This window comes from Camelus ferus, chromosome 1 (assembly GCF_009834535.1).
Source record: "Camelus ferus isolate YT-003-E chromosome 1, BCGSAC_Cfer_1.0, whole genome shotgun sequence".
Classification (NCBI taxonomy): Eukaryota; Metazoa; Chordata; class Mammalia; order Artiodactyla; family Camelidae; genus Camelus; species Camelus ferus.
In genome coordinates, this window is record NC_045696.1 from 91,609,274 (window position 1) to 91,637,029 (window position 27,756).

Below are 27,756 nucleotides of genomic sequence, written 5' to 3' on the forward strand. Positions count from 1 at the left end.
AAATGGTCATATCTAGTGGATATAATTTGGGGTGCAGTCAGAAGGGACTGAGAAATGGGCACAAAGTTGTGGAATAGTCTGGGTAGTTCTGCTCTTCTGAAATGACTGCCAGACACACAAGGTGGGGAACAGGGAGGCTCACTGGGAAAAGATATCAGGAATAGAGCAAATAACCCCTCCCTCTCCCAGAACTTCTCACTCCTATGCTTGGGAACTTTCTTAGATTAATCATGGACCTAGAGATTAAAAATGCAAAACATATCAAGACATCACAAAGTCGGCTTATTGGAGAGGCTTGGTGGGAGACCCTCTAAATGTTAGAAAATTGTCCCATTAAGCAATAGTCTTAAAAATGAGTTATGTTACTCTCAAGTCATTACAAATAGAGGTGGTGATTTAATTGAGGCTCATTGTTTCAGTGAAGCATATTACCAATTAGGTTTTTTTTTTTTTTACTTTTTATTTTGAAACAATTGAAGACTCAAAAGAAGTTGCAAAAATAGCGCAAAGATCCTGTGCACCACTCACCCAGCTTTCCGCAGTGACACTGTCTTACATAACTATACTGGATGCTCAGAACCAGGAAAATCACATACCGTCAATTAGTTTTTAAAGGTTTCAATGCTTGTTACAGTATTTTAAATCCCTGCTGAATGTTGGACAGGGAAGTTTCCTGGGAAGCAGCCTAGTCAGAAAGGGGAAGGAGGTAACATACAGAGAGGTCAAGTGTTTTAACCAGCACCAGAACCGCACTCTCTTAGAGTAATGTTTCTCAGTCCTGGCCGAACCTTCCAATCACTGGAGCATGGGCCCACCCCAAATCAATTACATCAACTCCTACAGGTAAGGCTCAGGGCATCAGCGTGTTTTAAAACCCCTCCAGAAGATCCAAAGCTGCAGCCAGGATTCAGAACTACAGATGTAAGTCTTAACAAAGGTTGATTTAATGTTTTTAATGAGGTTTTTGAATATGTTTTGCTTTAGTGACATCACTGACAATATTGAAATGTATTCAAACTCCCTTTGCTCTATAGATCCAAATTTCAATGCACTTTTCATAATTAAACAAATTAAGCCTTAAAACTGAGCGACGTAATAGAAAGGCAATGGGGCGTCTCACCCATGGACGATGTCTCCGAGGAGGTCTAAGAATGGGATTAAAAAAAAAAAAAGGCTGGAATAAACCAAGATCTACTCCTTTTTCTCTAATTCTAGACTCTAGTAGTTTGGATCAGTTTCATTGTTAAATCTAAAGAAATTTGGAGCATTGCTAAGTAACATCAGAGGAAGAAAAATCACAAGAGATTGATTTCCCTCCTACTACCTAACTACAGTAACCACTTATGAATACACAGACTCCCGGGCATAATCACATTACCTGTGTAAAGTCTCACCCTAAAACTATTTTTGGAAACTAGGGATATTCCAGATTAATGAAATCTGTGCCGTAGTCGCTGGCTCAGGCCTGAGTTTTGCAAGGGAAGCTGCTAAAGCAGCCGCCCTCCCAGTCATTACGAAGCTTTCGCCCTACTTCGATACCCCTGGGAACCACATGCTCATCGAAGAGCTTTTTTTGGGAACCAATGTTGTTCACATTCCCGTTTCCTAAAAATACTGAAAAGCAGTCCTCTCCGGATTCCTTGCGGGTCACTTTAAGTTACAAGTTCATGGGTACACGACCTGAGAGAACCATTTCCACCCGCCAATGCGGGCGAAGGTAAGCCAGACGCTTCCCTTTGTATACTCTCAACCTGCGCCACCCAGATGCGGAAAGTTAGAATACGAGAGACCGGAACAAAGGGACGCACGTTCTAGACAAATTATCAAAGACGCACCGAGGTTATTGTAAATCTTGCCGACTAGAAATTGGGGGTAAAGCTTTTAAAGCTCTCTTATTGTGGTTAAAAATATTAGAAACGAGGCGGCTTCGACTTGTTTTAGCTAAACAGACCACTGAGGGGGGGGGCCCCAGCGGAGAAGTCGCGCGGTCACGAGGGTCCCACCCAGCGGCCGCCGCACCCGGGCGGGCGCGAGCGCCGACGAGGCCTGAAGGGACTCGTTGGAGCGCGCCGGTCGGGCGTGGTGACGTCAGGGCGGAAGCGCACGCTGCGTGAAGCGGCCCAGAACCCGGCGGTCACGGGAATATCCGTCGCGCCGAGGACGCTGGTTAGTCTCAGTCCGGGTTCCGGCTGCGTTAGGCGTGCGTGCAGCTCGCTGACTATGGCGTCCGGGCCTCACCCGACCGCGACCGCTGCCGCCGCCGCCTCGTCGGCCGCCCCTAGCGCAGGCGGCTCCAGCTCCGGGACGACGACCACGACGACGACCACGACGGGAGGAATCCTGATCGGCGACCGCCTCTACTCGGAAGTTTCGCTCACCATCGACCACTCTCTGATTCCGGAGGAGCGGCTCTCGCCCACTCCGTCCATGCAGGACGGGCTCGACCTGCCCAGCGAGACGGACTTGCGCATCCTGGGCTGCGAGCTCATCCAGGCCGCCGGCATTCTCCTCCGGCTACCGCAGGTCAGTGCTCCGGGCCGACCGGGTGCGCCTCCCCGCCCCGCCGTTCCCTCCGCTGCGTCCCGGGACCGCCGGGTCCCGGGACCGGGTGGGGATACCCCCCGCGGGCTTTCCAGCCGGGGCCCGGGGTGCCGGGGCGGGAGGGTGCGGGGCGACGGGAGGACCGGCGGGGAGGGGGAGGGAAGCGAGCGGCGGCACAAAATGGCGGCGGCGCCTGGTGCGGGCCCGCCTGACCCCTGCGCTTCCGTTCTCCTCTCTTGTCTGCAGGTGGCGATGGCAACGGGGCAGGTGTTGTTTCATCGTTTTTTCTACTCCAAATCTTTCGTCAAACACAGTTTCGAGGTAAGCAGAGCGGGGGCGGGTGAAAGGGGATTTCTTCATCCGGAAATGCTTGGAAGGAGGGGGCAGTGTCAGCAGCCAGCTTTTCCAGAATGGGAGTGGTTAGTTTAGGCCTTTGTACCCAGCTCTCACCCACCGGGAAGTAGGGACTTCTGAAATGTTTTAGAGCTAGAGGGTGGATCCTGGCCCCTAGTGTTCTATTATCAAGAATTAGAATTTTCAGCCAAATGCGAAATTTTTGTGAGATGGAGCTTGACTCTGAATTCAAAATGAAGGGGGATTAAGCAGTAACAATGAAGTATCATACTAGTGTAGCTAGTAGGCCTATGGCCTAGAAATGTCAGTGGTAGTTTTATTTCACCAAAAGTTGTCTCATTTGTGTTCTAAAGTTTTATCATCAGAGTAAGTTCGTTAGACTTTGAGAGGGGCACCTTTTCCTAACTATATAGTACCATAATCTAACAACTTTTTTTTTTATTGGATCCTGGTTCTTTTCAGATTGTTGCCATGGCTTGTATTAATCTTGCATCAAAAATCGAAGAAGCGCCTAGAAGAATAAGAGATGTGATTAATGTATTTCACCATCTACGCCAGTTAAGAGGAAAAAGGTAAGATTGGCATTATTGAACACAGCATCTCTTGATACTACTGTACTGTGCACCAATCATCAGATCAAAACATTCTTTCCTCTCAAGTTAAAACCGATGCAAAGGAAAACTGACTTTAATTTAGGTGTTAAAAATCACATAGGAACACGCTGATACTTTAATTTGAAAAACCACCATTAACCAGTTATCTAAAGTTTGTAGAGGCAGTTGCATTTATGGACAATCCTAACAGTGCTGTGAAGCCAGTCCTGTGGTTTAAGATTAAACAAGAAAGGGAATACGTTGGGCTCAAGTGTGAGAGTATTCTGTAAGTTATTTTTCCCCTCCCCTCTCTGGAAGACTGAAGGCTGGAAGTTTAAACACTGCAGTTCAAGTTAATATTGTGGCAAAGTTTTGTGTAGATTGTTTTTCACCCAAAGTCCCAGTTAATTCTTTGTCAATTGAGGTTGGCTTTTGTTAGAATACTTCTCAACATTGAACTACGAAATATCCCATTATACTGGATCTGAAAGGACTGAAGGATGGTAAAGTTTGAAGTCAAAAGGGATTAAACAGGTATTTTGTTTTGGTCAGATACAGTCTCAGTGAGTGGTTTAGAAAAATAACTGATTGGGTTGCCTTTAGATAAGGCCCATTTAGCTGATCTTTTAAGAAAATAGACCAAAAGAGTGTTGTCTTATAGGTGTTGTGGGTACCTGCTAACACTTGATGTGGATCTGTGTGTTCCTGTAAGGCCATACGGAAAAGTTTTAGTTGCAGTGCTTCCTGCACCTACAGATGACTTCTAGTACATGTTGTGGGAGGATGTACTTGGTGTAGGTTAGTTCTTGTGTTCACTTTCTAAGGGACTGTTGTGATGTTAGAGAAACTTGTACTCCGTTTGAAAGGAAGATATTAATAAAAGGATTTTATTTGGGGGTTGGGTGTTAGTACTAAGTTAGTGTCCTGTGTGAGTGGTCTTTTTTTTTTTGCTGATTCCTTAAGTTGGCAGTAGTGGAACCATTCAGAGACAAGCTAGTCTACTTTAGAGTCTGAAACATTGCTATCCAGATGGTTTTCACAGCATTTTTCAGTTTTCTTACATTCTTTATTCTGCCATCTTTTCTTATTCACTGTAACCATATCCAGGGATAGACTAATTTTTTATTTCAAAAATGAGTCTTTTGGTTTCTTGATGAGGAATCCCTGAAAATTGGGAAGCTTTCAATTTAAAGCTTGGTGTAGTTTAAGCCAAAATTTATATTTGGATCTGGCTGGTTCTTCAGAGTGCGTAAAACAAAATGACACTAATAAAAAGGCTCTTTATCTTTTAGTCAAAGGATTCTCTGTTTGCTTAAAGGAAATAGTTTTCTGTTAGTATTCTTTGAATCATTGAACTATTATCATTTATGATTATCTACTTTGAAATTTTTCTTTGAGACTTAAAAAAGAGTATTCTGTCTTGATGTCAGAGTAGGTCCTTTTAACTATTAAAAACCTTGGGATTTAAAACATCTCACCTGATTTGACTGTCGTGTCTGATGTAACAGTGCAGTTTTTTTTGTCATTATCACAGAGAAATTGATTTTGTTTCAGTCTTTGAAGTCTCATTATAGCATGAAATTTAAAAGGAGTTGTTAATTGCATGGAAGCCTTTTTTTAAAGCAGGATGTAAAAGTGTTTCTATGCATATTACAAGTTTACTCAGACAGGTAGCTTGTATATGTTATTAACTTCAACTCTTTTTTCCCTTGCAACCGACTATACAGCGACCAGCTACATTTACCAAAGCCTGGGTGATGTGGAGTGGTACATAGCGATGAAGCTGTCGTCATGGCAACAGTGAGTGAAGTATCGAAAATCCCCAAGGAGAAGCCAGTGCTCTGAGAATAGGTCACTGGAATCGGGGACTAACAGGTTGGCCACTGGTGAACCATTTAGAAAAACTCCTGTTTCTTGTTATAAGCGTTTGTCTTTGCTGTCCAAGTTATTAGAACTATAACTTAGTAATTTTTTTGCATAGGTCAATGTCGTTAGAAAGTATCAATATTACACTTAGTTACATAAAGTATATCAGTTTATCTTAATGGTGCTATTTATTTTAATTTAGTTCATGCATAGCTTTAAATTATAGTGTGACATGATGTGAACAGAAGCATCGTTTTTGTGGCCTTTATGTCACTTTTTCAATTTTGGCTACACGTTACAATCACCAAAGGAGCTTTTAGAAAGAACTAATGCCCAAGCCCTATCCTGGATTATTTGATTTTTTTTTCTTTTCAATTTTTTGTAGTTTGATAATGACTTTTTTTTTGAAGCTCAGAATGAGTGAATTTAAAGAGATAGCTTTTTTGGTTCATTAGTTTCCAATTTTAATTTGCTTTTTAGATGCAGCACATTCCCAGCCTATGAATGGCTTACTGTAGTGTTAGGGCACCCACTTTCAAACTATAAGGCTTGTCTAAAAGAAGACAACTATTCAAAGAATGGTGCAGCCCACTCATTGGTGAATATGGTGTGGTATTTTCAGCATGAAGTTAGATCGTAGATAAGAGTTGGGAGGATCTTAAAGTGATCTTGTCATTTAGTCCAGCCTTCCTCTGCAGTTTTGGTGGCTCTGAAAAGTAGACTTCAGTTTGTTTAAACACTGCCAAAGAAAGAATGTTCCTTTGAAGTAGGAGTTACAAGTTTCTGTATGTTGAGTAGCAGTTGGCCTTTTTATGAACTATTGATCTCGTTTAAGTATAGTCTCTTGAAGAACTTGTTCCAAATTTTCTTGGTCCTTTGTACCATGTGAGTGAGACAAACCACGTTTGGATCCCCTCATCCTTAATCTGTTGCTCTGGTTGTATTTCAAGGAATGTGCTAAAAGAAAAATAGCTATTTTGAGAGACCAGACAGTAAACTTCAAATGACCAAAGCCCCAAATTTCATATTAAGACTAAAACTTGAAAGTTGTTCTTTTCATATAAATTAACCTGAAAAAAATCTGACAAACTTAAAAGCAGAGGAGGTGGAGTGAGTTAGTTTTGAGTGTTTTTTTGATACTGGAAGGTTTTTTTCTTCTGAACAGGTGGTTTCTTTTAGAGATTCTAAAAAGATTTTAAAATGTTGCCTCTTCCAACTTTTACTGGAAAGGAAAGGTAACTAATTGGAGGAAGAAATTCTAGCAAGCCTTAATTCAGTGTGCTGTGCTTGTTGCCGTGGGAGTACTAATCGATGCTTTGTTAATACAAAGAAGCCACTTGCTTAGGCAGTTTGAACCTTTTCTTCCTGCTCTATTATGTATGGGGGCACATTTTTTTATTTCTGATACAAAATAATCTTTGTAAGTTAGTGAAAATTACATGTTTTTTGAGCCTTCTTACATTTGTGAGGTAAAACAAGTTCTGAACAAAATAAAAGTATCAGAGTTTACACCCACAAAGTTAACTTGGAAAACTGCAGGTAACAGTAGGCCTAAGCAAGAAGTTGGATATGTATGTAATTTAATTATAGTCTGTAATAGATTTGGTTTCCTTGATCAGTTTTAATGTTGAGATTTTGACACAAAAAAATGGGAAAGCAGAGATTGTGGCAGAGTAGATGGAAAATAATTCACTTAAGCAGAATGAATGATTAAACCTGATTTGGGACCAGATAACAGCCGTAATTCAAACAAATCCTTGGTTGATTGTAAGAGAATGAATTTAATAGAAGTTTAATAAAGCAAGTTTAGAAAGAGATGTAATGAATTTGTTAAACATAAATGGGAAAAAAGTGAGACAAAACTGCTTTTATAATAATACAAGGATTCTAATGGTGCAGTTTACCGTCTTGAGTTGCATGGGGTTAAGAGGTGAAGTGATGTGGAACTATAACCCCGGAGAAACTGTCTCCTAATGAATGCCTAATGAGAGGACTGTCAGATAACTAGTTCATCAGTTAAAGAGTCTGAAGTAGATTTGACTTTTTCCAAATTGCCTGTTACATCATCTGAAAAATCATAAACCTTAAGATCTTTGGAATGTTTTCATATGTACATTAATTGCTCTAATTTAGTTAAATTTGATTTTTTTTTCCAAAGAACAGTGAACTTGTAGCCTGTTTGTCCTGATAAAGTGGGTTTTCTATTATGTCAGATATCAGTCCCCTCCTCAAATTGGTGGCTCCTGTCTTACACCTTTCATAGCTGTACAAAGAATTGAGTAAAGGCCATTTTTAGCATTTCATTAGTTTAAATAACAAGTTATTTTCCATCTTGTCAGCTGTGCTAACTTTTGTCTTATCCAACTTGGTAAAAATCAAGTAGTATAGAGTAGTTTGAAATAGTTCTAGTAAGCATTCCAGTCTTTACAATTTTAAATTAAAAAAAAGAAAGGATAATAAATATGATAGCTGATTTTTACTCAGGTGGCATATCACCACTGGGTAATGTAGTTTATTTCAGATTCCCTTCTAATCTTCAAGTGGATATATAGGTTTTTGGTTAAAGTATGAACTTATATTTTTCTGGATTTGGTGTGCATGGTAAAACGAGTTGTAAGTTGGGGGCAGTATTCAGAATGACTGTCTTTTAAAGTTAGATGTTTTATTCTGCCCAGAGCAAAAACTCTTAAATCTTTTGGCTGAAAATGAATTGAGTATGGGGAAAATATTTAAATATTCTGCTCATTTATATACCATTCAATCAGAGTCTTAATAAAAACATATTTTTTATTGGTTGGATCTAAGAATGTATCAGAGGACGTTGGGACATTTTGTAAGCTTTTAAATGAAAGTCCAAGTCCTGACTAACTTCTGATTAAGAAACTAGTTTTAATTTTAAGACCTAAATAAGACAGCTTTTAATTGAAAGCGTTATTTCCAAAGCGTTGAACCAGTGATACATACCCTTCTGCATCATAACTTTTGAAGCTGTCAAGATTCAGTCTGGCACAGAGACTCAGTGCTCCACTTCCCTCATAATGGTTGGTCTTACCTTCTCTTCGTGTTTGTAGGATCCTGCCTTAATAACTACAATTCTGACCACATTTTGGCCTGGTTTTTATTGATCACTTGAGTTTTGAATCTGATTTTTAAAATTTTAAAACATTTCTTTGGTAATTGAGCTGAATCTTTAGTTTCCAGGTTATTTATTTTCCTAACAGGGATAGATTCTTGAAATTAATTTGTTTAAACTAATTGCCCATTTAGGGGAATCTGGATTAGCAACCCACCCATTTTCCCCTTAAATTTAATTTTGGCCTTAAACTAGCCAAGAATTGATATTTTATAAAATGAGTAAAATCACTGTAATCTTATGAGGTCTTTATAGTAAATATTTTCAAGAGCACATCAGTTTTGTCATTGGAGTTTGGAGACTAATGAGGTTTGTGAAAATACATCAAGGTATCTATCACATAATAATATCTGGATAAAAAAATTAAGGATAAATCTAAGCATTAGAGTGAGTTTTCTTTACAGGGTTGAGTCAGTTTCTATAGGAATTAGTCTAGAAAGTATATATGTAATTAGCATAACTTGGACAGCACAAGATTAATGCTTTTAACTTGTTTGCAGGAGTTTAAAAAGCTGGTTTCTGTTGCCAATAGTTGGTTGGAAGGGAAAATGGAGATGCCACAAATAAAATTTTTTGGATGTGCAAAACAGTTTTGATTTTATTTCTTACAAACTATAGGACTCCAAGCCCCCTGATCCTTGATCAGAACTACATTAACACCAAAAATCAAGTTATCAAGGCAGAGAGGAGGGTGCTAAAGGAGTTGGGATTTTGTGTTCATGTCAAGCATCCCCATAAGGTGAGTTGTAGAGTACAGAAATTATATTCGTAAGTATTAGGGTTTTTCTTAAAATTTTATTTTACATGAATTTGTATTTGAGTTAACCCTTGGTTTTAAAATAAAGCAGCTTCTTGGATATTGAAATTTTATCAGTAAAATGGGAGTCAGAAAGACTTGGGTTCAAATCTTACTCTTCATTGTGTGGGCATAGATAAGTTCTTCTTGTTTCTGAGGTACACCAGTTACCCTACCTAGAAAATGGAGGTTTTTAGATAGTAACCAAGGAATAAATAATACATGTATCTGCAGAAGTACCTGGCAGTGTGCTACCCTGTCACGTAGTGAAATGCTCAGCGTGGTGGCTGATCACTTTCAGCATTATTGAATGTTCATAGGTTTCTCCAGTGTCTCTTGGCTTGAAATGCTAAACAGAAGCCGTAGTACGATGGTTATGAGAGCAGGTGCTCTGGGGGCAGGACTGTCTGCACGTAGAAACTTATTTCTGTCATTAGCTGTGTGATCTCGGTGGGTATCTCTGTTCCTCAGGTTACGTATCTCTAAAATTGTAAAATGAGAATGATGATAATACAGGTCCAGAAAGAACTGAACTGAGGTAAACTCATTTGAGTTCAGTTTAGTGATAAGCTTCACTGTAGAATAGTTAGTGTTTGATTGCTTATTGTAATACCTACTGAGTTGTACATAATACGTATCATACCCATTGTAACTTTAAAAATGTTAACAGTCTCTGGGGTTTTTGTACCTGGGGAAATTAAGTGAAATAATCAGTTCCTGTCACATAATAAGGTGCTCATGAAGAATTAGATACTGTTTTCAGTTGATATGATTAACTTCCATTTTTTTCCCTGCACAATTTTGGAACATGTGTGTCTGTATAAAATCTAGTAGCATAATAACCTATGTTGACTCTCAGGTACATTTTAGGTTGGTCTGTGTTATTTATGCAGTTTATAGAAGAATTAAAACTTGTACCTCACATTTTCAGTTACTTATGTTCATTGAACTCTACTCTGAAAGAACCACTGATATGCTAAATTGAGTTTTTTTTCCCTTGTCCTTCAGATCATTGTTATGTATTTACAAGTCTTAGAATGTGAACGTAATCAAACCCTGGTTCAAACTGCCTGGTAAGTTGCTTTTTTACATTTTTTTCCTAGCCAGAAAAACAGAAGCAGAAATAAAGTAAGTTTCATTTTCCCTTTCCAAAATAATGAGATGAGTTTGTTTTGGTGCTTTTTGTTTTTTTTTTTTGTTTGTTTTTTAATCAAAAGGTAAATAATGCTTATTTCTGCTTCCTGTTTTCTTGGCTTGACTAATTACTTTTAATGGAGAACTCAATTTAACTTTGTTCTTTTTTCTACTCTTTAATTAAAGGGTAGTCCATGATGGTAAGTCATAGAACTCTGCCCTCTGCACTTCAGCCCATGACCTCAGGATGGCCTGATTGGCTGCCCTGCTCTCCAGCCAATCCAGTGCAAGCTCTCATCCGAGATTCACTGAAGTGGTCCATATCCATCTGGCAGCATCTTCTAGTTCTGTCGGGGTGTCAAAAGGATTTGTATATTTGCTTCTAGAAGTAACTATTCAACATGCCTGTGTATTTAATGTATACCTGTAACTATCAAAATGAATAGTTCATTTTTGATAGATTTGTTGTCCAGCCATTATGAATTAAATGATTTTTGTTAGGAGTTTGACTAGATTTCTATTTTTAGTATGTATAGCATGAATTCTGCCAAAGAAAACAGCAGCTTAAAATGGGCGCCAGGCCCATACTTGATGAATTTATAGCTGCTCCGCTAATTGAGAAGAAAGAAGTACTTTGTTTTTAAAAGATGTTCATATTAACATAAGCACTTTAGAACTTAGACTTTGGAGGTACAAATGTGTGATTTGGAGTGCTGACTTATTTAAAGGTAAAACGAGTTGTGGTCCAGCCACAGCTTCTGTCATAGACTGTTGATGTGCAGTACTGAAGTGATACAATTCTTACATCCTGGACTTAGGACTGCCATGCCGCTTTAGGGTCTCAGTAAATGTTAGTGATATATAGATATATAGACTACTTTATAACATGCATGAAACTTTATATATGTTCCATAAAACAGATTTTTAGCAGTTTTCATGGGTAAGGACTTTTGAAAAATAGTCTTTTATCTTCAGTTTAACCTTTTAAACAAGTAAAATTTCTTCAATACTTTAGGGATATTGTGGGGAGGATTCACTAATACAAGTCCAGCAACTTATTAACTGAAACAGTTACTGCTTTTATTTATACTTAGTCACAAAAAGGTACGTAAACAAGGCTGTTGTATATGTTTATTGCTCTTCACTTCCCAACCTAGGTTTTCTGAAGTAGCTTAGTTTTCTTAATATAATTTGGTGACTGCTTACTGGAAAATGCCTTTTTACCCCTCTCACAGTGTTGAGTTTTTGAAGAACTTGATTGACACTGCTTTTCATTATGGATAAAGGAGAGATGGTCAATAATTAATGGCTTGAAGTATCATGGGAGTGGTACATCATTTCTGAAACTAATCATGTCAGAACTTTCAGAACATTGCTTTTCATAGAAATGTTTTTAAAAACCTTTACGTTCTGCTTGGAAGAATAATACGGAATTATTTTAAAGGACTTTGGTCATATAAGAAAGCTGACGGAATGATTCTGGTGTTAAATTCTTATCTCTTACTGATTTCTGAGTTAAGAATTGTTATATGCTAGAATATGAAGATATAAATATGAGAAGAAAAAAGAATAAAGTAGATTGAGTCTCCAATTTTATGTAAGCATCAGAACTGGTTTGTTTGCATACAAAGCTTATGGTTGAAATATTTTTCAGGAATTATATGAATGACAGCCTTCGAACCAATGTATTTGTTCGATTTCAACCAGAGACTATAGCGTGTGCTTGCATCTACCTTGCAGCTAGAGCTCTTCAGGTAGGCATATATGTATGTATAGAGCGTGATACATAGCCTATATTCCAGAGGATAAATCACAAGCATTATCAGTTCTGTTAATAAAAACAGTGAAAATTTCATCTAAACTATTCTGTTTTTATGGTTTAGATTCCATTGCCAACTCGTCCCCATTGGTTTCTTCTCTTTGGTACTACAGAAGAGGAGATCCAGGAAATCTGCATAGAAACACTTAGGCTTTATACCAGAAAAAAGGTATAAAGGTTTTCTAGTGTTTGTGTTAATATCTTGTCAGTGCTAAGAATTTTAACTACTGTAAAAGAGAAATACTAACTTCATTTTCATCCAATAGCCAAACTATGAATTGCTGGAGAAAGAAGTAGAGAAAAGAAAAGTGGCCTTACAAGAAGCCAAATTAAAAGCGAAGGGATTGAATCCTGATGGAACTCCAGCCCTTTCAACCCTTGGTGGATTTTCTCCAGCCTCTAAACCATGTAAGATTAATTCAGGATTGAAATGGGTTGGGCCCTAAAGCTGTGTGGTTACTAGAAAGCTTTATTTAGCATTTAACAGTTGCATAGAAACGATGATGTTAAGACACTATTAATGTTTTCTCTCATGACAGTCAACTGTGGACTGATACTTGAAACATGGTATTTGGCCGTCTGTAAAATCTAATAGTTAACATGTCTTACTGTTTTTTAAAAAGCTTCACCAAGAGAAGTAAAAGCTGAAGAGAAGTCTCCCATCTCCGTTAATGTGAAGACAGTCAAAAAAGAGCCTGAGGATAGACAGCAGCCTTCCAAAAGCCCTTATAATGGGTGAGTATGCTTGAGTTAGAAGCCTGGCCTGAGGAATCTTTCGTGTGCTTAATTTCTAACACTAAGTATGTAACTAAAATATTGCATGGTATTTTATTTGAAGGGTAAGAAAAGACAGCAAGAGAAGTAGAAATAGCAGAAGTGCAAGTCGATCGAGGTCAAGAACACGATCACGTTCTAGATCGCATACTCCAAGAAGACAGTAAGTAAATATTCTCTTGGAGAAAGCAGTCTTATTTGGAGTCTTTAAAGGTTATGGCTTTTTTAAAAAATGCACATAGACTGTTTCCAAAGTTAGGGCTAGATTTAGTCTTTTAGTATGAGGTAAATTGTAAGAAGTGAGTTTGGAAATACACTGGTATATGTGGCTTTTTTGTTTTGTGGTTGTGTATGGCATTCTATTTTTGGACATTTTTAAACATAGCATCCATGTATTTTGGGGAGGTGTAGGGCCTGGCCAGCAGTTACTAATAACCAATAATGTCAACCATACCCAAAGAATCTTCACTAGTTAGCTTTATAATTAGATGGCTAGCTACTTGTGGCTCTTCGGTGGTCCTTTTGTGCAAATGGGGAGATAATGCAACAAACAGCTTTCTAGGACACTCAGTGAAAACTAATTTCTCCCCTCTTTGGAATATAGACATGTAGTAAATTGTTAAAAATTTGTCTAATATGTTAACAGGCTGGAGGGGAGGTATAGTGAGGGGTGGGAAGATTTGGCCTGTCATTGATACCAGTCGATAGTTTTGTTTTGAACCTATGAGCACCACCAAAATACTCTGTTACCGGTAGAAACTAAATCTAAACCTCAAATTTTTATTATCTTAAGTTATAATAATAGGCGGAGTCGATCTGGAACATACAGCTCGAGATCAAGAAGCAGGTCCCGCAGTCACAGTGAAAGTCCAAGAAGGCATCATAATCATGGTTCTCCTCACCTGAAAGCCAAGCACACCAGAGAGGATTTAAAAAGTTCAAATAGACACAGTCATAAAAGGAAAAAGTCTCGGTCTCGATCTCAGAGCAAGTCTCGGGATCACTCAGATGCTGCCAAGAAACACAGGCATGAAAGGGGACATCACAGGGACAGGCGTGAAAGGTCTCGCTCCTTTGAGAGGTCCCACAAAGGCAAGCACCATGGTGGCAGTCGCTCAGGACACAGCAGGCACAGGCGCTGACGTGCTCCCTCGAGCCTGGATCAGCTGCTGATCCTGCCAGTCCGTGGCGTGATGTACGGACTCACAATCAAAATATTAAAAGCAAACTGATTAGGATTTGATTTCTTAAAACCCTCTCTAGGTCTCTAGAAACACTGAGGACATTTTCTTTCGAAAAGAACTATGTTTTCTGGGTTTTTTTTTTTTTTTTTTTTTTTTTTGCACATAAAATGCCCTAGCAGTATCACATTGAAAACCATGGTCAGGTCCAATTGTAATTATAATTATAGTTGTGTATTGTTTATTGCTATAAGAACTGGAGCGTGAATTCTGTAAAAATGTATCTTATTTTTATACAGATAAAATTGCAGACACTGTTCTATTTAAGTGGTTATTTGTTTAAATGATGGTGAATACTTTCTTAACACTGGTTTGTCTGCATGTGTAAAGATTTTTACAAGGAAATAAAATACAAATCTTGTTTTTCTAAACTGCTTCAAATATCTTATTTAAATAAATTATTAAAAAGCAAAATGTTAATAGTAAAATGACTGATTTTCTGACAAACCTGTTCTTTCCTCCATTATATATAGTTAGTTTGAGATTATTAAAATGTAATTCTTACCTGCATTGGGAGCTATCCTAGAAGTCTTCTGTACATATGGAAAAAGCTAATGCGAATGGCCCAACAATGTATTACATGAAATATTTTATCACAGCATGAAACTAATCTTCAAGTCAAAACCCGATTTGCACATAAATGGTACCATAAAGTTAAGTCAACTTTAAGTACTATTTCTGAAGTAAACAAACCAAAGCTTTCAGCGTAACAGCAAATCAGAGCCAACTATTGAGCATTAAAGAAAAAAGACTTTAATTTAGGTATTTAATGGTTTTTGTCTAGGCTAGGAGAATTCAGCATCAAGGTGAAGCACTTGGGACCTGGCTGGCTGTTAAACTCTGACCACAAAGGAAAAAAAGCCAGAAGTCATAGCCAGATGAATAGGTTTTGAATTATTCACACAGGTTTGTTTTCCTAATGTAAAAGGCCATAATAAAATAGTTCACTGCTTTATAGTTCAAGGTTTTGCATTAAAATTTTTACGCATCTTGACAACTTAACCTTGTCCACTAGACTTGGCTCCAAATGATTTGTTGCTGTTTCAAAAAAAGTAACACTCAAAAAGATGAAGATTTACACCACCTAAGGATGTTTTAAAAAATACTTAACAGCTTCTGAAGAGGACTCCAAAGAAGATATCCAAACTTTCACAGTGGTGGGCAGTGGGGCTGGACAAAGTAGAAAGCCTCACAGGGAGACAAGATCCACTTGGATATAAAAATGCCGGTATGATACGTAAATCAGTTCCATTTCTAACTAAAAACTAACATGGCTTAGCAGGAATGAGTAAGCAACTGCTAAAAACGTAAATAGTTCATTTAGAGTGTTCTTTCTACATGTGCTTTTATGATACATATGCTGAGCTGCACCAGGGTTTCTGAAAAGCTAAACTGCCTCTAAATACAAAGGAGAGAAACTTCACTAATACCTATTGGCATTGAAGGAAAAGGTGAAGGCAGACACCAAGGCCCTGGTTAGATTCTTGATAGTGTAGAAATGTGTACCTACCTTATCCTTGTTTGGAAACAGCACATGGGTGAGGGGAGTTCTGAAGGTAACGGGGGATACACCTGCATGTGGGGTGAGGGTTGTGTGTTAGAAGTTGCTTTGGGATGATGGATGATGTCTTTCTCCCTGTGTCCTAATTTTGTTTTGTGCTGTTAACCGAATCTGTCTTTTGGGTTCTTGTCAAGAGTTTGACAACCTTGTGCTGCTCTCCCCAAACATAAAAACTTAATTTTCAGACTTACTAATGGGGAATGTTGAGTAAGTACCTCATTTCCCAGCTCCAAAAACTGATCAATTCTAGGTCAGGCAATCTTGTTTATACCTCACCAACTCACCATTCCACCTCCCACTCTTATTTGGAAGAAAACGACTTCATCCCCAAGTATTAGGTAAGGACTTTTAAAACATATCCACGGTACTTAAAATTTAACAGTAATGCCTAAGTTGGTATTCACATTTCCCTTACTAATGATTTGTTTTTATAATTGGTTTGTTAAAACAAGTCCATATTTGGTTTTAATAACAGGCTGTCCATCTTTTCCACCCTTGAAATTTAAAGAAATTGGGTCATTGGTCTTGGAATTTTCTGTAGTCTGGGTTGGCTGACTGTAAACCTACGTGTCCTTGAACACATTTTTGTGTCCCTTGTAGATCTCAAGGCTTGATTAGACCCAGGTTTGGTAACTTTAGTTTTTGACTGGTCTGAAGTTGACACGTCTAGGGCCCCAGGTTATGTACTAGATTGCTGCGTTGGTCACCGGGTATCACCACGTTCCTGATCCTTCTTAGTGTATCACTGCTTGCACCTCAGCAGGCTCGTCTGTATGCTCCCCAGTCCTGTCTGTATGTGTGTTCTCTCATCTTTGTTTCCCACCACAGCTGGAAATCTGCAAATAAGCTACTTAGTATTTGTCCTAATTATCTTGATTCTTAATACAAGTCCTTTTGTGTTTTGCAATGTTACATTTGTCATTTACAATTGGTATCTTAACCCTAAAGAAAGACCACTGAAATTCTTAATCACGTTTCTATTTTAAAACAAAATGAAGTTCTAAGTTTTGCTTTATAGCTATAAATATCACTGTTACTACATCAGTTATTAACTCCATTATTAATGCCCACAGCCTGCAACAGAAGCTTTATTTAAAAATTTAAAGTTTTTTCATGAAATTTTCCAAAAATAAGATAATTTATAGTAAATATTCATTGTCCTAAGAGGCATTTCTTTTTTTCCCAGAAAAAATTTAACAGGTTTATTTTTAATTGCCATAAAGTTAAACTGCTATGCTGAAACTTGTTCACTGAAACATTTTGATTTGCATTAATGCTTTATGTCCCCACATTTATATTGGAAATTCACACACAAATGAAAATGGAAAAACTGCCAATACCTGATTTCTGTCCCTTATTTTTCCACTTAAAATCATATACTAAGAGCCATTTCTTAACTCACCATGGTTTAAATAGATAATTATGAAGATTCAGGGTTTTGAAGATTAAGACGAAATCATGTTAAAAGAATAGGCGTATTGTGAACTTGGTTTAGCTGGAGAGACGAAGAATGTACGTGGGATTTGATAAGGAAAACCATCACTTACCCTACTGGGAAAACTGGAAGGGGACCAGCTTTCACTGTATGGGCCTCGATCTTCTCATATTCCCTAGAGTAGCCACTGTGAGTGGAAGTCAGAGCTGGACTTCGTTTGTAACCATTTAAACTGTCCATGTCTGGAATGAAAAGAACATGGGCTTCCATGTCAGCTCTGCAGCACTCAAATCATTCTTCTACTGAGGTAGCCTGGCAGGCCACTTAATCTCTTGTCTGCAAATTGGTCTTACCTTGCAGGATTGTGCATACAGGTTAGGCAGATAAAAAGGGGTTCTGTTTTTACCCCTGCGATCCAAACAACTCATATTACAAAACACCCCGCTGCTTAGTAAAGTTTGAATTCTACATTTCCTATGAACACAATTCAAAATACAGCTGTTTCAGAATGTTACCTCATTGAGATTAGGTCTGAATCTGAACAGTACAAGATTTTCATAATTAAAAAGCATGAGATCAACCCTGGGCTCCTTAATTCCAGCTATTCTCTTGACCCTTCTGCCCTTGCCACCTCTGCTCAGTAGAATACTAACCCAGTTTAAAGACAGAGGAAATTCCTACCCTGCCTTCTTTCATACATCATCAAATTCCCTTCCTCTGTACCTGCTATCATCTCAACAGTATGCGTAGTAGCATTTCTATTTGTACATCTTTGTCACAATCCTTCAAACAGGAGCTAACAACCTACTTAAAACGTTAATTAAAACGTTTACATGTTGCTCTAATACATAATGCTTCCAATGGTTTCTCATTTCACTTTACATAAAATACAAACCCCTGACCCTGCCTGTGTATGATCTGACCCTTGACAGCCTCTTCCATCAACCAACCTCTCCTCTTCCTGAAATATGCACATCTGTTCCTGAGCCTTTACACGTGCTGTCTGTCCGCCCTGCCTGGGATGCTCTTCTCCCAGACCTCGGGTGATAGGCTTCATCCTTCAGGTCCCCCCTCCAAAGTCACTTCTCCAAAGCCACCTCTCCAGAAGGGCCTTCTTTCACACCCTTTCTAAAATAAGCTCCTCTTGTGGGGAGGTTATAGCTTAGTGGTAGAGTGCATGCTTATCATGCACGAGGTCCTGGGTTCAATCTCCAGTATCTCTATTAAATAAATAAACCTAATTACCCCCCGCAAAAAAAGAATTAAAAAAAAAGATTTTAAATTTAGAAAATAAGCTCCTCTTAACATTGCCCCCTCCATCACTATTCCTTAGCTAACGCTTTTTTCATAATGCTTAGCACTATCTGAAATAACCTTACTTTACTTTATCACTGATTCTTACAACAATCTGAAATTACCTTATTTTATCATTGAATACAAGCTTCAAGAGGGCAGCAGGGATGTGTTTTTCTCATTATTATATGCCCCTTATCTATTCCTACAACAGTGCCTGGCCTGTATTTGGGTATGCAGTAAATATTGAGGAATGAATTTCATACACACTAATTTGCTAAGCTCTCATCTTTCAAGTTTGAGCATGTGTTCTTTTTCCAACTGCCCTTCCATGAGTGTGTATATCCCTGCGCAAGGTTCTAGGCTCCTGGCGCTCACAGATGAAAGGGGGCAGACAGACACTTAGCCGACAGCTGAGCGGAGCAAACTGGTGAGCCACGGGCCGAATCCTAGCAGGCACGGGTATCTGGTTTATTTAATGTTTGTTTTAAATGAACTGGTTGCTAATATTTTTAATTGGAAATACATAACAACCTGGATTTTCAACTTAAAAAAAAAATTAGAATACATGAAATCTACAGCCCCTCAAGGCCAACAGTCGACTAGCACCAAGCGGCCCTCTGGCGGGGCGCGTGGATGACGGTGCATTATAGCTCTTTCTACGCTCCCTTAGCCGCAGCACGGAAGCAGATGCCAGTTTTCATTTATCGCTATGTTGACACTGGTGTTTTTCTTGAATCCTGCTCCTTTTGCTCATTGATATTATCTGCCTGGTCCTTTCAAAAGACCCCTGACATCTCAGAAGATGGTCCAAGACCTGCCCGCGTCCCCACAGCTGTGAGTGTGGCATCGCTTGTCCAGGCTCCAGGGCCAGCTGCAAACCAGACCGTCCGCCGTGCCCAGCACCTCGCCCCCGCTTGACCCAGAGTAACGCAGTTCACCTTCCTCATCTGCATTTTCTCACCTGAGCGGTTCCTGCGCCGCTGGAGCACGTGCAGGAAGTTCCACAGATGGATCCTTCCGGTTTCTATATAGAGCATATGACACGTCAGATCTTTGTACAGCACACAAGGTACATCATAAATCGAAGCCACCATGAGGTTCAATATTCCACCCGGAACGACAAAACTAATTTCCTGCTCAAAATGTATTATTCTTGTGGGCCTTTCCAAACCAACCAAGTTTTACTGATATGATAACTGCAACCAAGACTAGTGTTGAAATTAGTTAGCCAAGCTTTCCACTCCTAGCAGACTGTATTTGTTTTTGAGCTGTGTTTCCCGTATTAAAATAGAAAAAAAAATATATATATATGTCTACATATATAGGGGGAGAGAGACAGAGGTGTAGTTGATGTATCAGTTTCAGGTGTACAACAGCAATTCGCAATTTTTAAAGGCTGTGCTTCATTTATAGTCATTATAAAATATTGGCCATACTCCCTGTGTTGTACAGTATATCTTTGTAGCTTATTTTATGCATAATAGTTTGTATCTTTTAATCCCCTCCCGGACCCGTGCCACTCCCTGCTCCCCCCGCCACTGGTGACCACTAATTTATTCTCTGTATCTGTGAGTCTGTTTTTGTTATATTCACTAGTTTATTTTTTTTAGATTCTACATATAAGTGATACCATATTGTATTTGTCTTTCTCTGACTTATTTCACTAAGCATAATACCCTTCAAGTCCATCCATGTTGTTGCAAATGGCAAGATTTCATATTTTTGTTTTACACTGATAATATGCCACATTTTCTTTATCCAGTCATCTGTTGATGGACACTTATGTTGCTTCCTTATATTGACAATTGTAAATAATGCTGCTATGAACACTGGGGTGCATGTATCTTTTTGAATCAATGTTTGCATTTTCTTCAGATATATACCCAGGAGTAGAATTGTTGGATCATATGGTGGTTCTATTTTCAGTTTTTTGAGGAACCTCCGTACTGCTTTCCAGTGGCTGCCCCAATTTACATTCTCACCAACAGTGTAGAAGGGTGCCCTTTTCTGCACATTCTCCCCAACATTTGTTATTTGTTCTCTTTTTGATGTAACAGACTACACTTTATACACAATTGAAATTGAGAGTCAGCAAATGAACTTTCAACTTGAAAATAGTCAAACTGCCAATGTCAAGGTTCTACTGTAATTGCATATATACCTCATGAAGCCTTCCATGATGGGTTTCTGCCTAGAGAAATAAGGTCAGGGAAAGTCTTGATGTCTAGACATATACCAAATACCTACTTACAATTAGTATCTGTTTGCAGGGTACTTGCTACCCAAGTGGAGACAAAACCAATTTTTTTAAAAAGCCAAATACATCCAGAGTAATCCTGAGTATGTTTCAGGGCCAAGCAAGCAGCACACTGAGGGCTGAGTTAAAGAAGAAAGAGGGACGCCTGTGGTCTAGGGGGCCTTGCAAAGTTCATAGAGGATAGGGAACATGGGCTGGGCTTAGAATGGGAAGGATTTAACAGGACAAGGACGAGGAGGCAGTGTCCTACCGAGGCAAGGTTCTAGGTGTAGATTCAGGGCAGCTTGGAGGGTGCCCTGGGAGAGACCAGATGTGTCTGTTCTGGCTGGAGAGGCTCATGCAGGGAGTAATGAACAATAATACTGGACTGGAAATGGTGAGGCTCATGCAGTCAGACTGTCTGGGGTCAATGCTTAGCCCCTCTAACTACTAGCAGGCTAATTTTGCACACACTACTTAACCACTCTGAGCTTCCATTTCCCATCTGCAGAAAGTCATTGAACCTGCTGAATTCAGATGCTATGAGTAAAGGAAATAATGTAACTGCATTTAGTGCCATGATAGGCTTGTAGTGAATGTTAAATAATAATGGTATTATCATTATTAACATCATCAGAGGCTTCAGACTAAGGTATCTTGTAGCTGTGTCACTGCATTCTCTGCCTCCATCTTCCTGCAGCCTTTTCCTGTGTCCTCCCCTCTTACAAGGACACCAGGCATTGGATTTTGGGCCCACTCCAAACCAGCATGACCTTAACTGATGACATCTACAAAGACACGCTGTCCAAATAAGGTCACATTCTAAGGTTCTACGTGGACATGAATTTTTTTAGGGGGGAACTATCCAACTCACTACAGTGACATAGGAAAAATGATGTTAATAGAAACAAGTCAACATTTTAAAAAACGTTTTCATTTTGAAATAATCATACATAAAAGAGTTGCAAAAATCCTACAAATAATTCCTGTATTCAGAGTCCCCAGATGTTAACATGTGACCACATGTGCTTTATCCCCCCGTTCTCTCTCCACATGTATGTCTACGTAATGGGTTTTCTGCTCTGCTTGAGAGGAAGCTGCAGTCATGATGTCCCCTTCCCGGTAAGTATTTCAGTGCATACTCCCTAGAGACAAGGGCATTAATCTTACACAGCCACAATGTAGTTACCAAAGTCAGGAAATTAACATAACTGGCCCCAAACTATAATCTATTGACCTTTTTCAAATATTGCCCATTTTCCTACCAATGTCCTTTTCCTAGTCCAGTCTAATCACATGTTGCCTTTAGTCTCCATCCAGCTGTAATAGTTCCTCAGTCTGTCTGTCATCACTCTGATACTTTTGTTTGTTTTTTGTTTGGGGGAGATTTTCTTTTCCCACTATTATAGTTTGATAAATTTCAAATGTCTAAGGAAATTTTTAATAGTAGTACAACTGATACCCTTATATTCATTACCTAAGATTCATTAATAGTTAACATTTTGCTTCATATCTCTATGTCTACGTATGCAGACATATGTTTTTCTTTTTCTCTCTTTTCTGGACTATTTGAGTTACTTTACCCCTAAGTACTTTAGCATGTAACACCAAGGATTGAGGACATCTGCCTACACAGTCACAACTGTCATCACACTCAGGAGCGTTAACACTGACACAATTCTGTAATACACAGTTTGTATTTGAGTGCTCCAGACCTCTGTAGTAATGTTTTTTATACCTGTGGGTGGGTTGGTTGATACAGGATCCAACCAGAGATTATCTACCGTTTTTAGCTGGATATCTCTTAGGATGCATTCATTTAGAAACTTCCCTGTGACTAGATTCATGTTGAACATTTTTGGGAGGCATATTACATAGATGATATCATGTTCCAGGGTATCACCAAGAGCACTCACATCAATTTGCCTCACCATTGGTGATGTTAAGTTTGATCATTTGACTGAGGCAGTGTCCGCCAAACGCCTCCTCTATAGAGGTAACTTTAATCTGTACTCTGTGTGGGGTTATACATGAAGACTGTGTGAACTTCCTGTTCTTTGAGAGTTTTTACCAGTGGCTTTAGCATCCATTAAAGGTCTTGCCTGAATCAAGCTCTTTTGCTTTTGTCTTTTTTTTTTTTTTTTTTGCCATAGTGGTTGGAAGATGGTGATTTTTCTATTTCAAGTTTGTTTAAACATTTTTCTGTAAAAAAAAAATCTTTCCCTTCTCCACCTCTTTTTAATTTTTAAAAGTATCTATAGATTTACAGGTTTTTAAAATTCAGTGTGTTATAATTTGTTCCTATCATTATTATGATGCTGAAAGCATTCCAGATTAGGCCAGTGGAAACTCCTGTGAGCCCGCTCCTTTGATCTTTCAATATGCCCCGCCCCCCACTTAGTTTGGGGGCATCACATTACTTTCCTGTACAACAAAATTATCCAGGCTCACCTGGTACTTTCTCTGCTTCAACCCAGGAATGAGCCACTCCCCTAAGAAGCATAGGTTCCTCTTAGTGAGCCATCAAACTCTGATAATTGGAATGTCATTGCTTCTACACCTTTTTGTATGAATCCTTTGATTCCAGTCTGTTGCTACAGGGTTCCTTCCCTCCTCCCCACTGGTGTAAAACAGTGGTTTTGTAGAATGTCCCTTAATTGGAGTTTGTGTGATATGTCTTTGCGGTTAGATTTGGGTTTTGTGTTTGGGGCAGGAATACAACAGAGGTGAGGTTTTGTCATGTCGATTTGTTTCACTACTGATGGTGTTAACTTTGGTCATCTGTTAGGGAGGTGTCTGCCAGTGTCCTCTACTTAAATGTTACCATTTTAACCTTTGCAATTGATAAGATACATTAAGATATATTTTTCATCATAATTCTGACTGCTAATTTTGGCATACCTTGATAATTTTGCCAGAAACATTTATTGAAAACAATTTTCTAATTCTACTATTCCTTCTACATGTATTAGTTGGAATCCCACTGAAAGGAAGAGCTTTTCATTTATTCATTTGTTCATGTGTATTACTATGGACTCATTTTGTGGGTTATAATTCATTAATATTATTACATAATTTTTTGCTCAAATTATCCCAAATGTGGCCAATGAGAGCCCCTTTGAGCTAGTTTATGTATCCTTTCAGGTGAACACTTTAAGACTTTCCTTTGCACGTGCGACTTTTCAAAAGATCCCACCATGTGAATGTTCTGCAGAAGAATAAAACAAGCAGCTCTCGGGCTTTCTCGTCAGCACTGGCTTTGGAGGGGATGAAGTGACTTCCGAAGGTCAGGATAACTACACTGCCAGTTCTTAGGGCTCTCGTGGCTGAAATTTCCAGAACAACTGCCCTTTGGTGCAGGACACCCTCCCTCCCTCAAGATTAGTTCCCTGACTCTTTGATGTTCTTTCCTGACAAGCCTTTTAATCTGCGGTACAAGGTAGCAATAAGTACTACCGCCACTAGAGGTCACCATTTGGCCGGACGTGATGAAGATCTCTCAATCTCTCATCAGCTGACTCTCAAGCCTTATTAGGAACACAATAAGGACTTGTTTGTTTCCCAAGGGGCAACAGTATCTCTATACATGTCCACTTAAGCCTTATTTAGGCTCTTAATTCAGACTTGAACCTTTGCTAAGTTCTGCTTGCAGAAGAGTAAACACAGCAACCCCAGTTTATACAAGCACTATGTTCCAGGTACCATTCTGTTTCTCATATATTGACTCATTGAGCATCTTTCAAAAACCCTATGGTGGTGTGATGGTGGGGAACCCATGAGGAAGTGATTTCACACAGCTAGTAAGTGGTTGAGCCAGGATTCAAACCCAGTTTGTCTGTATACTTAACCACTAAACTGTGTATCAGCCTGCACAGCTTTGCCGGCGTCCCATTTTCATCAGATCTTCCCATATAAAGCCTGGAGTCACCGGCCTCTTTATTAAAGTGTCGGCATAATAAGATTTGAAATTGTCAGGTCTTTAGGGAGCTTGGCAGTGGATGCCGACTACCAGCTGGGTGCCGCCAGGACCTTGCCCAGCAGTCATCCTGACACCCACACCTCAGCCCAGCCTGCCCTCCGGTTGCAAGCTGGCCAGTGTGGGGCTCGATCCCAGTAACCCTGTGGCTCCACTGCCACCCTATTCAGTATCGCGCTCAGAGAACCTGGGGCCACCAGCTCTTTCCCACGTGGCCCTGGCTTCCTAGAAGCAGTAGCAGCTTGCTTTGGAAGCTGCTTCAAATTAAGCCCAAAGAAAGGTACAAAGGTACCTGATAAACTTTGAGATCTTTCCTCCTTGGCAGGCGGTGGGGGAAGGGGCATGGGTTCTGGAGTTAGACTCACCTACACTCGAAGCCTGTTGGTCCTGCTCAGTGCCGTGTGGCCTCGGATAGAATTGCTTAACTCCTCTGAGCCCGTACGTCCTCATCTGTGGGTAGACAATGATAACACATCCCTGGCATGAATGCGGTGAGAGTTCATGACACACATAAAGCACACTGCTACAGGGTAGGAGGTACTCCACAGACTTGACTGTGATCACTTCCTTAAAGGCCCAGCCCGACTCCCACCAGTCAGAGAAGCTGACCCTGAGGTCACGGCCTCGGAGGAGCTCTCCTTTCCCCCAGACACCGGTGCCTCCTGCTGCCTGTGTTATTCCTTGAGCAATGAAGCCACTATCAAGTGTCGTCTCTTGTGTCGGCCTAATTCTCCAACTTGACTCCAGTCAGAGCTGGGACTGTCTTTTATGCAAACTTGAGAGGCCTACTCTGAACCGGCGACCCCATACAGTCAGTGCTCAGCACATGCCTGTGGATGACAGAAACTAACTGAAGTCAGTTCACAAGACTTTACAGAGGATTTACTGAGTGTCAGGCAATGGGTCGGGCTCTGGGAACGGGGAGGTGATTAAAACCCAGCACCCCACGAAAGGCGCTCCTGCACTGATTAAACATTTCTGCAAAGGCCTGGAGCCATTCGTGCACCTTTTCCAGGCATCCAGTTCCCAGGGAAGGACTGTCTTTGTTGAGGCAGCCTGGTTCTCTGTCTCAAACAGGCAAAAGCCAAGTCCACAGCCCAGAGCCTCACACCCTGGAGAGGACATAACGTGGTCTTTAGTGTCCAAGGACCCTGAGGCCCCTAGGGACCTCACAAGCTGTTCTAACCACCTGCTCCTTAAGACCAGCCAGCAGCCCCTGCTCTCCCAGGGGTGCAAGATGGTGAGGGCGGAGCCAGTCGCCTCTCCTGACCACGAGGTGTCAGTGTTAAACTGCACATGGCTGAGGACTCAGTCAGTGATGGAGTCCCCGTGACTCACCCCAGCAATGTGGTATCTGCATGATTTATTCTTGGGTGGAGTGAAAAGGGGGAGAGAATGGGTCGGAAAAAATGAAACCATCTGTTGAATTCACAAGTTGCCACAATCATGGGTTCAACTGATGTTCAACTGACTCTGACTAAGTATTTTTAGGGCAAAGAAATAAGGTAATTGGAGGGTTTCAGAAAGCAAGAACTGTCCGGAAACCCAAATGATAAATGGAGAAATACTATGCAATAGCAAAAGCTTTACTCTTTACTTAGCAAAACAAAATTATATTTTTTTTCCCCTAGGAAAAAGGCAGCTTTCAGAAGTTAAAAGAAACAGAGTTGACAATCCCCCCGCCCCCACCGCCCGCAACAGAATAAGGAAGCATCCCTTTTATCTGGGTTCAGAACTGGCAAGCAACCCCGGCGTGGGCACTTCACAAACATTCATAGTGATGAAAACGTCGAGAGTGCAAGGGAACTGTTTTGTCATTTCAAGAACCCTTCTGAAATGCCAGTGATTGTAGCAGGGTCCCAACTACCCTTTGCAAATCTTGAACAAGAAAAGCCCAGTTCAGCTGGTCACATGGGATGAAACCAAACAAGGACAGTGGGTTAATTTCTCCCGGAGTCTGGGGTTATGACTGTCCTTACAAAGAGCAGAGCAAATTGAAGCAGTGGATGGGATTTTTAAACCACCACTCCCAAAACACCCAAGCCACTAGGATCCAATGAGTCTACTTTGTGGGGATAACCTGGAAACTGCCTCGCTTGGCGGTGCATTGGCTATGCAGGCCGTGCCCACGGACAGAGTTAACGTCGGAGCAGGGAGTGGCCGTTCATCTGTCATCTTAAACCATCTAGATCATGCTGTATCAACTGAGTTGAGGGACATTCAGAGAGAACATGGTGAAACCGATACATTGGTATGCTGCCCGGTCAAGGTCTGCTTGTTTTGGCCCAGGTACACCTGGCCTTGGCCGGGGTGATCTTGATAAACAGAGAGGAAGGCACCTCAGTAACCATCGCCCGGACGGCCTGGGTTGGAGAAGCTGGGTTCTGGCGGAATCATGCCAGTCAGGCTTGGAGACCTTCCACCGGAGAGCTGGGCTCCGTCTGCCCCTACAGAGGCTTCTTTCTGGTTCTAGGAAACACTCTCCATTTGCTGGTGGTTGACTCAAGCCAGAGCAGGGGTGGGGCAGCCCCTGCTTGGACGTGGGCCTGGGCTACCTTCGGCCTGGACCAGAACAGCTCTATTTCCTCACGCCAGCCCCCACGCTCCACCCCACCCCCAACAGTGGGTAGCCTCAGTCCTCTCAGCGCTGGAAGGGGCGATAGGGAGTCCCTCCTCCCCGCCAGTGGTTTCCCAGTCATCTGGGGCTCCCCGGTGCTGGGAGGAGCGCTGAGGCTGACATCGTGATGTCAGGGGCAGGGGGATCCAGAGCCCTGCTCATGGCCTTGAACCACAGTCAGTCAGTATAGCGGTGCCTGGCGCGCAGGCCCGGCCCCAGGAAAACCGTGGCCCTGGCCTTGCACACACACCTCTATTTCTAGCACTCCCTCCCCTCCCTCCTGCCGCCACTTTGTCAGAACCCGCCCTTCCATTCCACCCTCAGAGCCTGACTGGGCACCTCTGCTGAGAGGTGGGCTGCGCCCTCCCTCCTCACAGATCCACA

General features: G+C 40.6%; 1 protein-coding gene and 1 long non-coding RNA gene across 5 annotated transcripts; both read left to right on the forward strand.

Moving 5' to 3' along the window:
• Nucleotides 1-719: 719 nt before the first annotated feature.
• CCNL1 (cyclin L1) lies at nt 720-19,341 on the forward strand. 4 transcript variants are annotated; one of them, XR_004322287.1, is made up of 14 exons: nt 725-2,523; nt 2,788-2,862; nt 3,358-3,467; nt 5,216-5,363; nt 9,106-9,226; nt 10,292-10,356; nt 10,604-10,617; nt 12,072-12,171; nt 12,301-12,405; nt 12,503-12,644; nt 12,860-12,971; nt 13,075-13,173; nt 13,804-15,479; nt 19,327-19,341. XR_004322287.1 is itself a non-coding variant. In XM_032485641.1 (11 exons), the coding sequence occupies exons 1-11, from the start codon at nt 2,221-2,223 to the stop codon at nt 14,150-14,152; spliced, it is 1,581 nt and encodes a 526-aa protein (XP_032341532.1). In that variant the 5' UTR covers nt 750-2,220; the 3' UTR covers nt 14,153-14,665. The 4 variants fall into 4 exon arrangements, 2 of the variants coding, with proteins under 2 accessions (XP_032341539.1, XP_032341532.1); XM_032485641.1 differs by lacking the exons at nt 5,216-5,363; nt 10,604-10,617; nt 19,327-19,341 and having other exon boundaries at nt 750-2,523; nt 13,804-14,665; XR_004322286.1 differs by lacking the exons at nt 5,216-5,363; nt 12,503-12,644; nt 12,860-12,971; ... (1 more) ...; nt 13,804-15,479; nt 19,327-19,341 and having other exon boundaries at nt 720-2,523; nt 12,301-12,327.
• A 1,173-nt stretch (nt 19,342-20,514) lies between these two features.
• On the forward strand, nt 20,515-27,631 carry LOC116665664. Its single transcript, XR_004322288.1, has 3 exons — nt 20,515-21,901; nt 23,924-24,065; nt 26,387-27,631. It is a non-coding gene; the product is annotated as an uncharacterized LOC116665664 (long non-coding RNA).
• Nucleotides 27,632-27,756: the final 125 nt, after the last annotated feature.

Excerpts from the sequence above, each read along its gene's own strand:
- CCNL1 (XM_032485641.1), top strand. The coding sequence starts at position 2,221 with ATGGCGTCCGGGCCTCACCCGACCGCGACCGCTGCCGCCGCCGCCTCG. Across the intron at positions 3,468-9,105 it reads CGCCAGTTAAGAGGAAAAAG|GACTCCAAGCCCCCTGATCC; the intron begins GTAAGATTGGCA and ends TACAAACTATAG. Across the intron at positions 13,174-13,803 it reads TCGCATACTCCAAGAAGACA|TTATAATAATAGGCGGAGTC; the intron begins GTAAGTAAATAT and ends TATTATCTTAAG.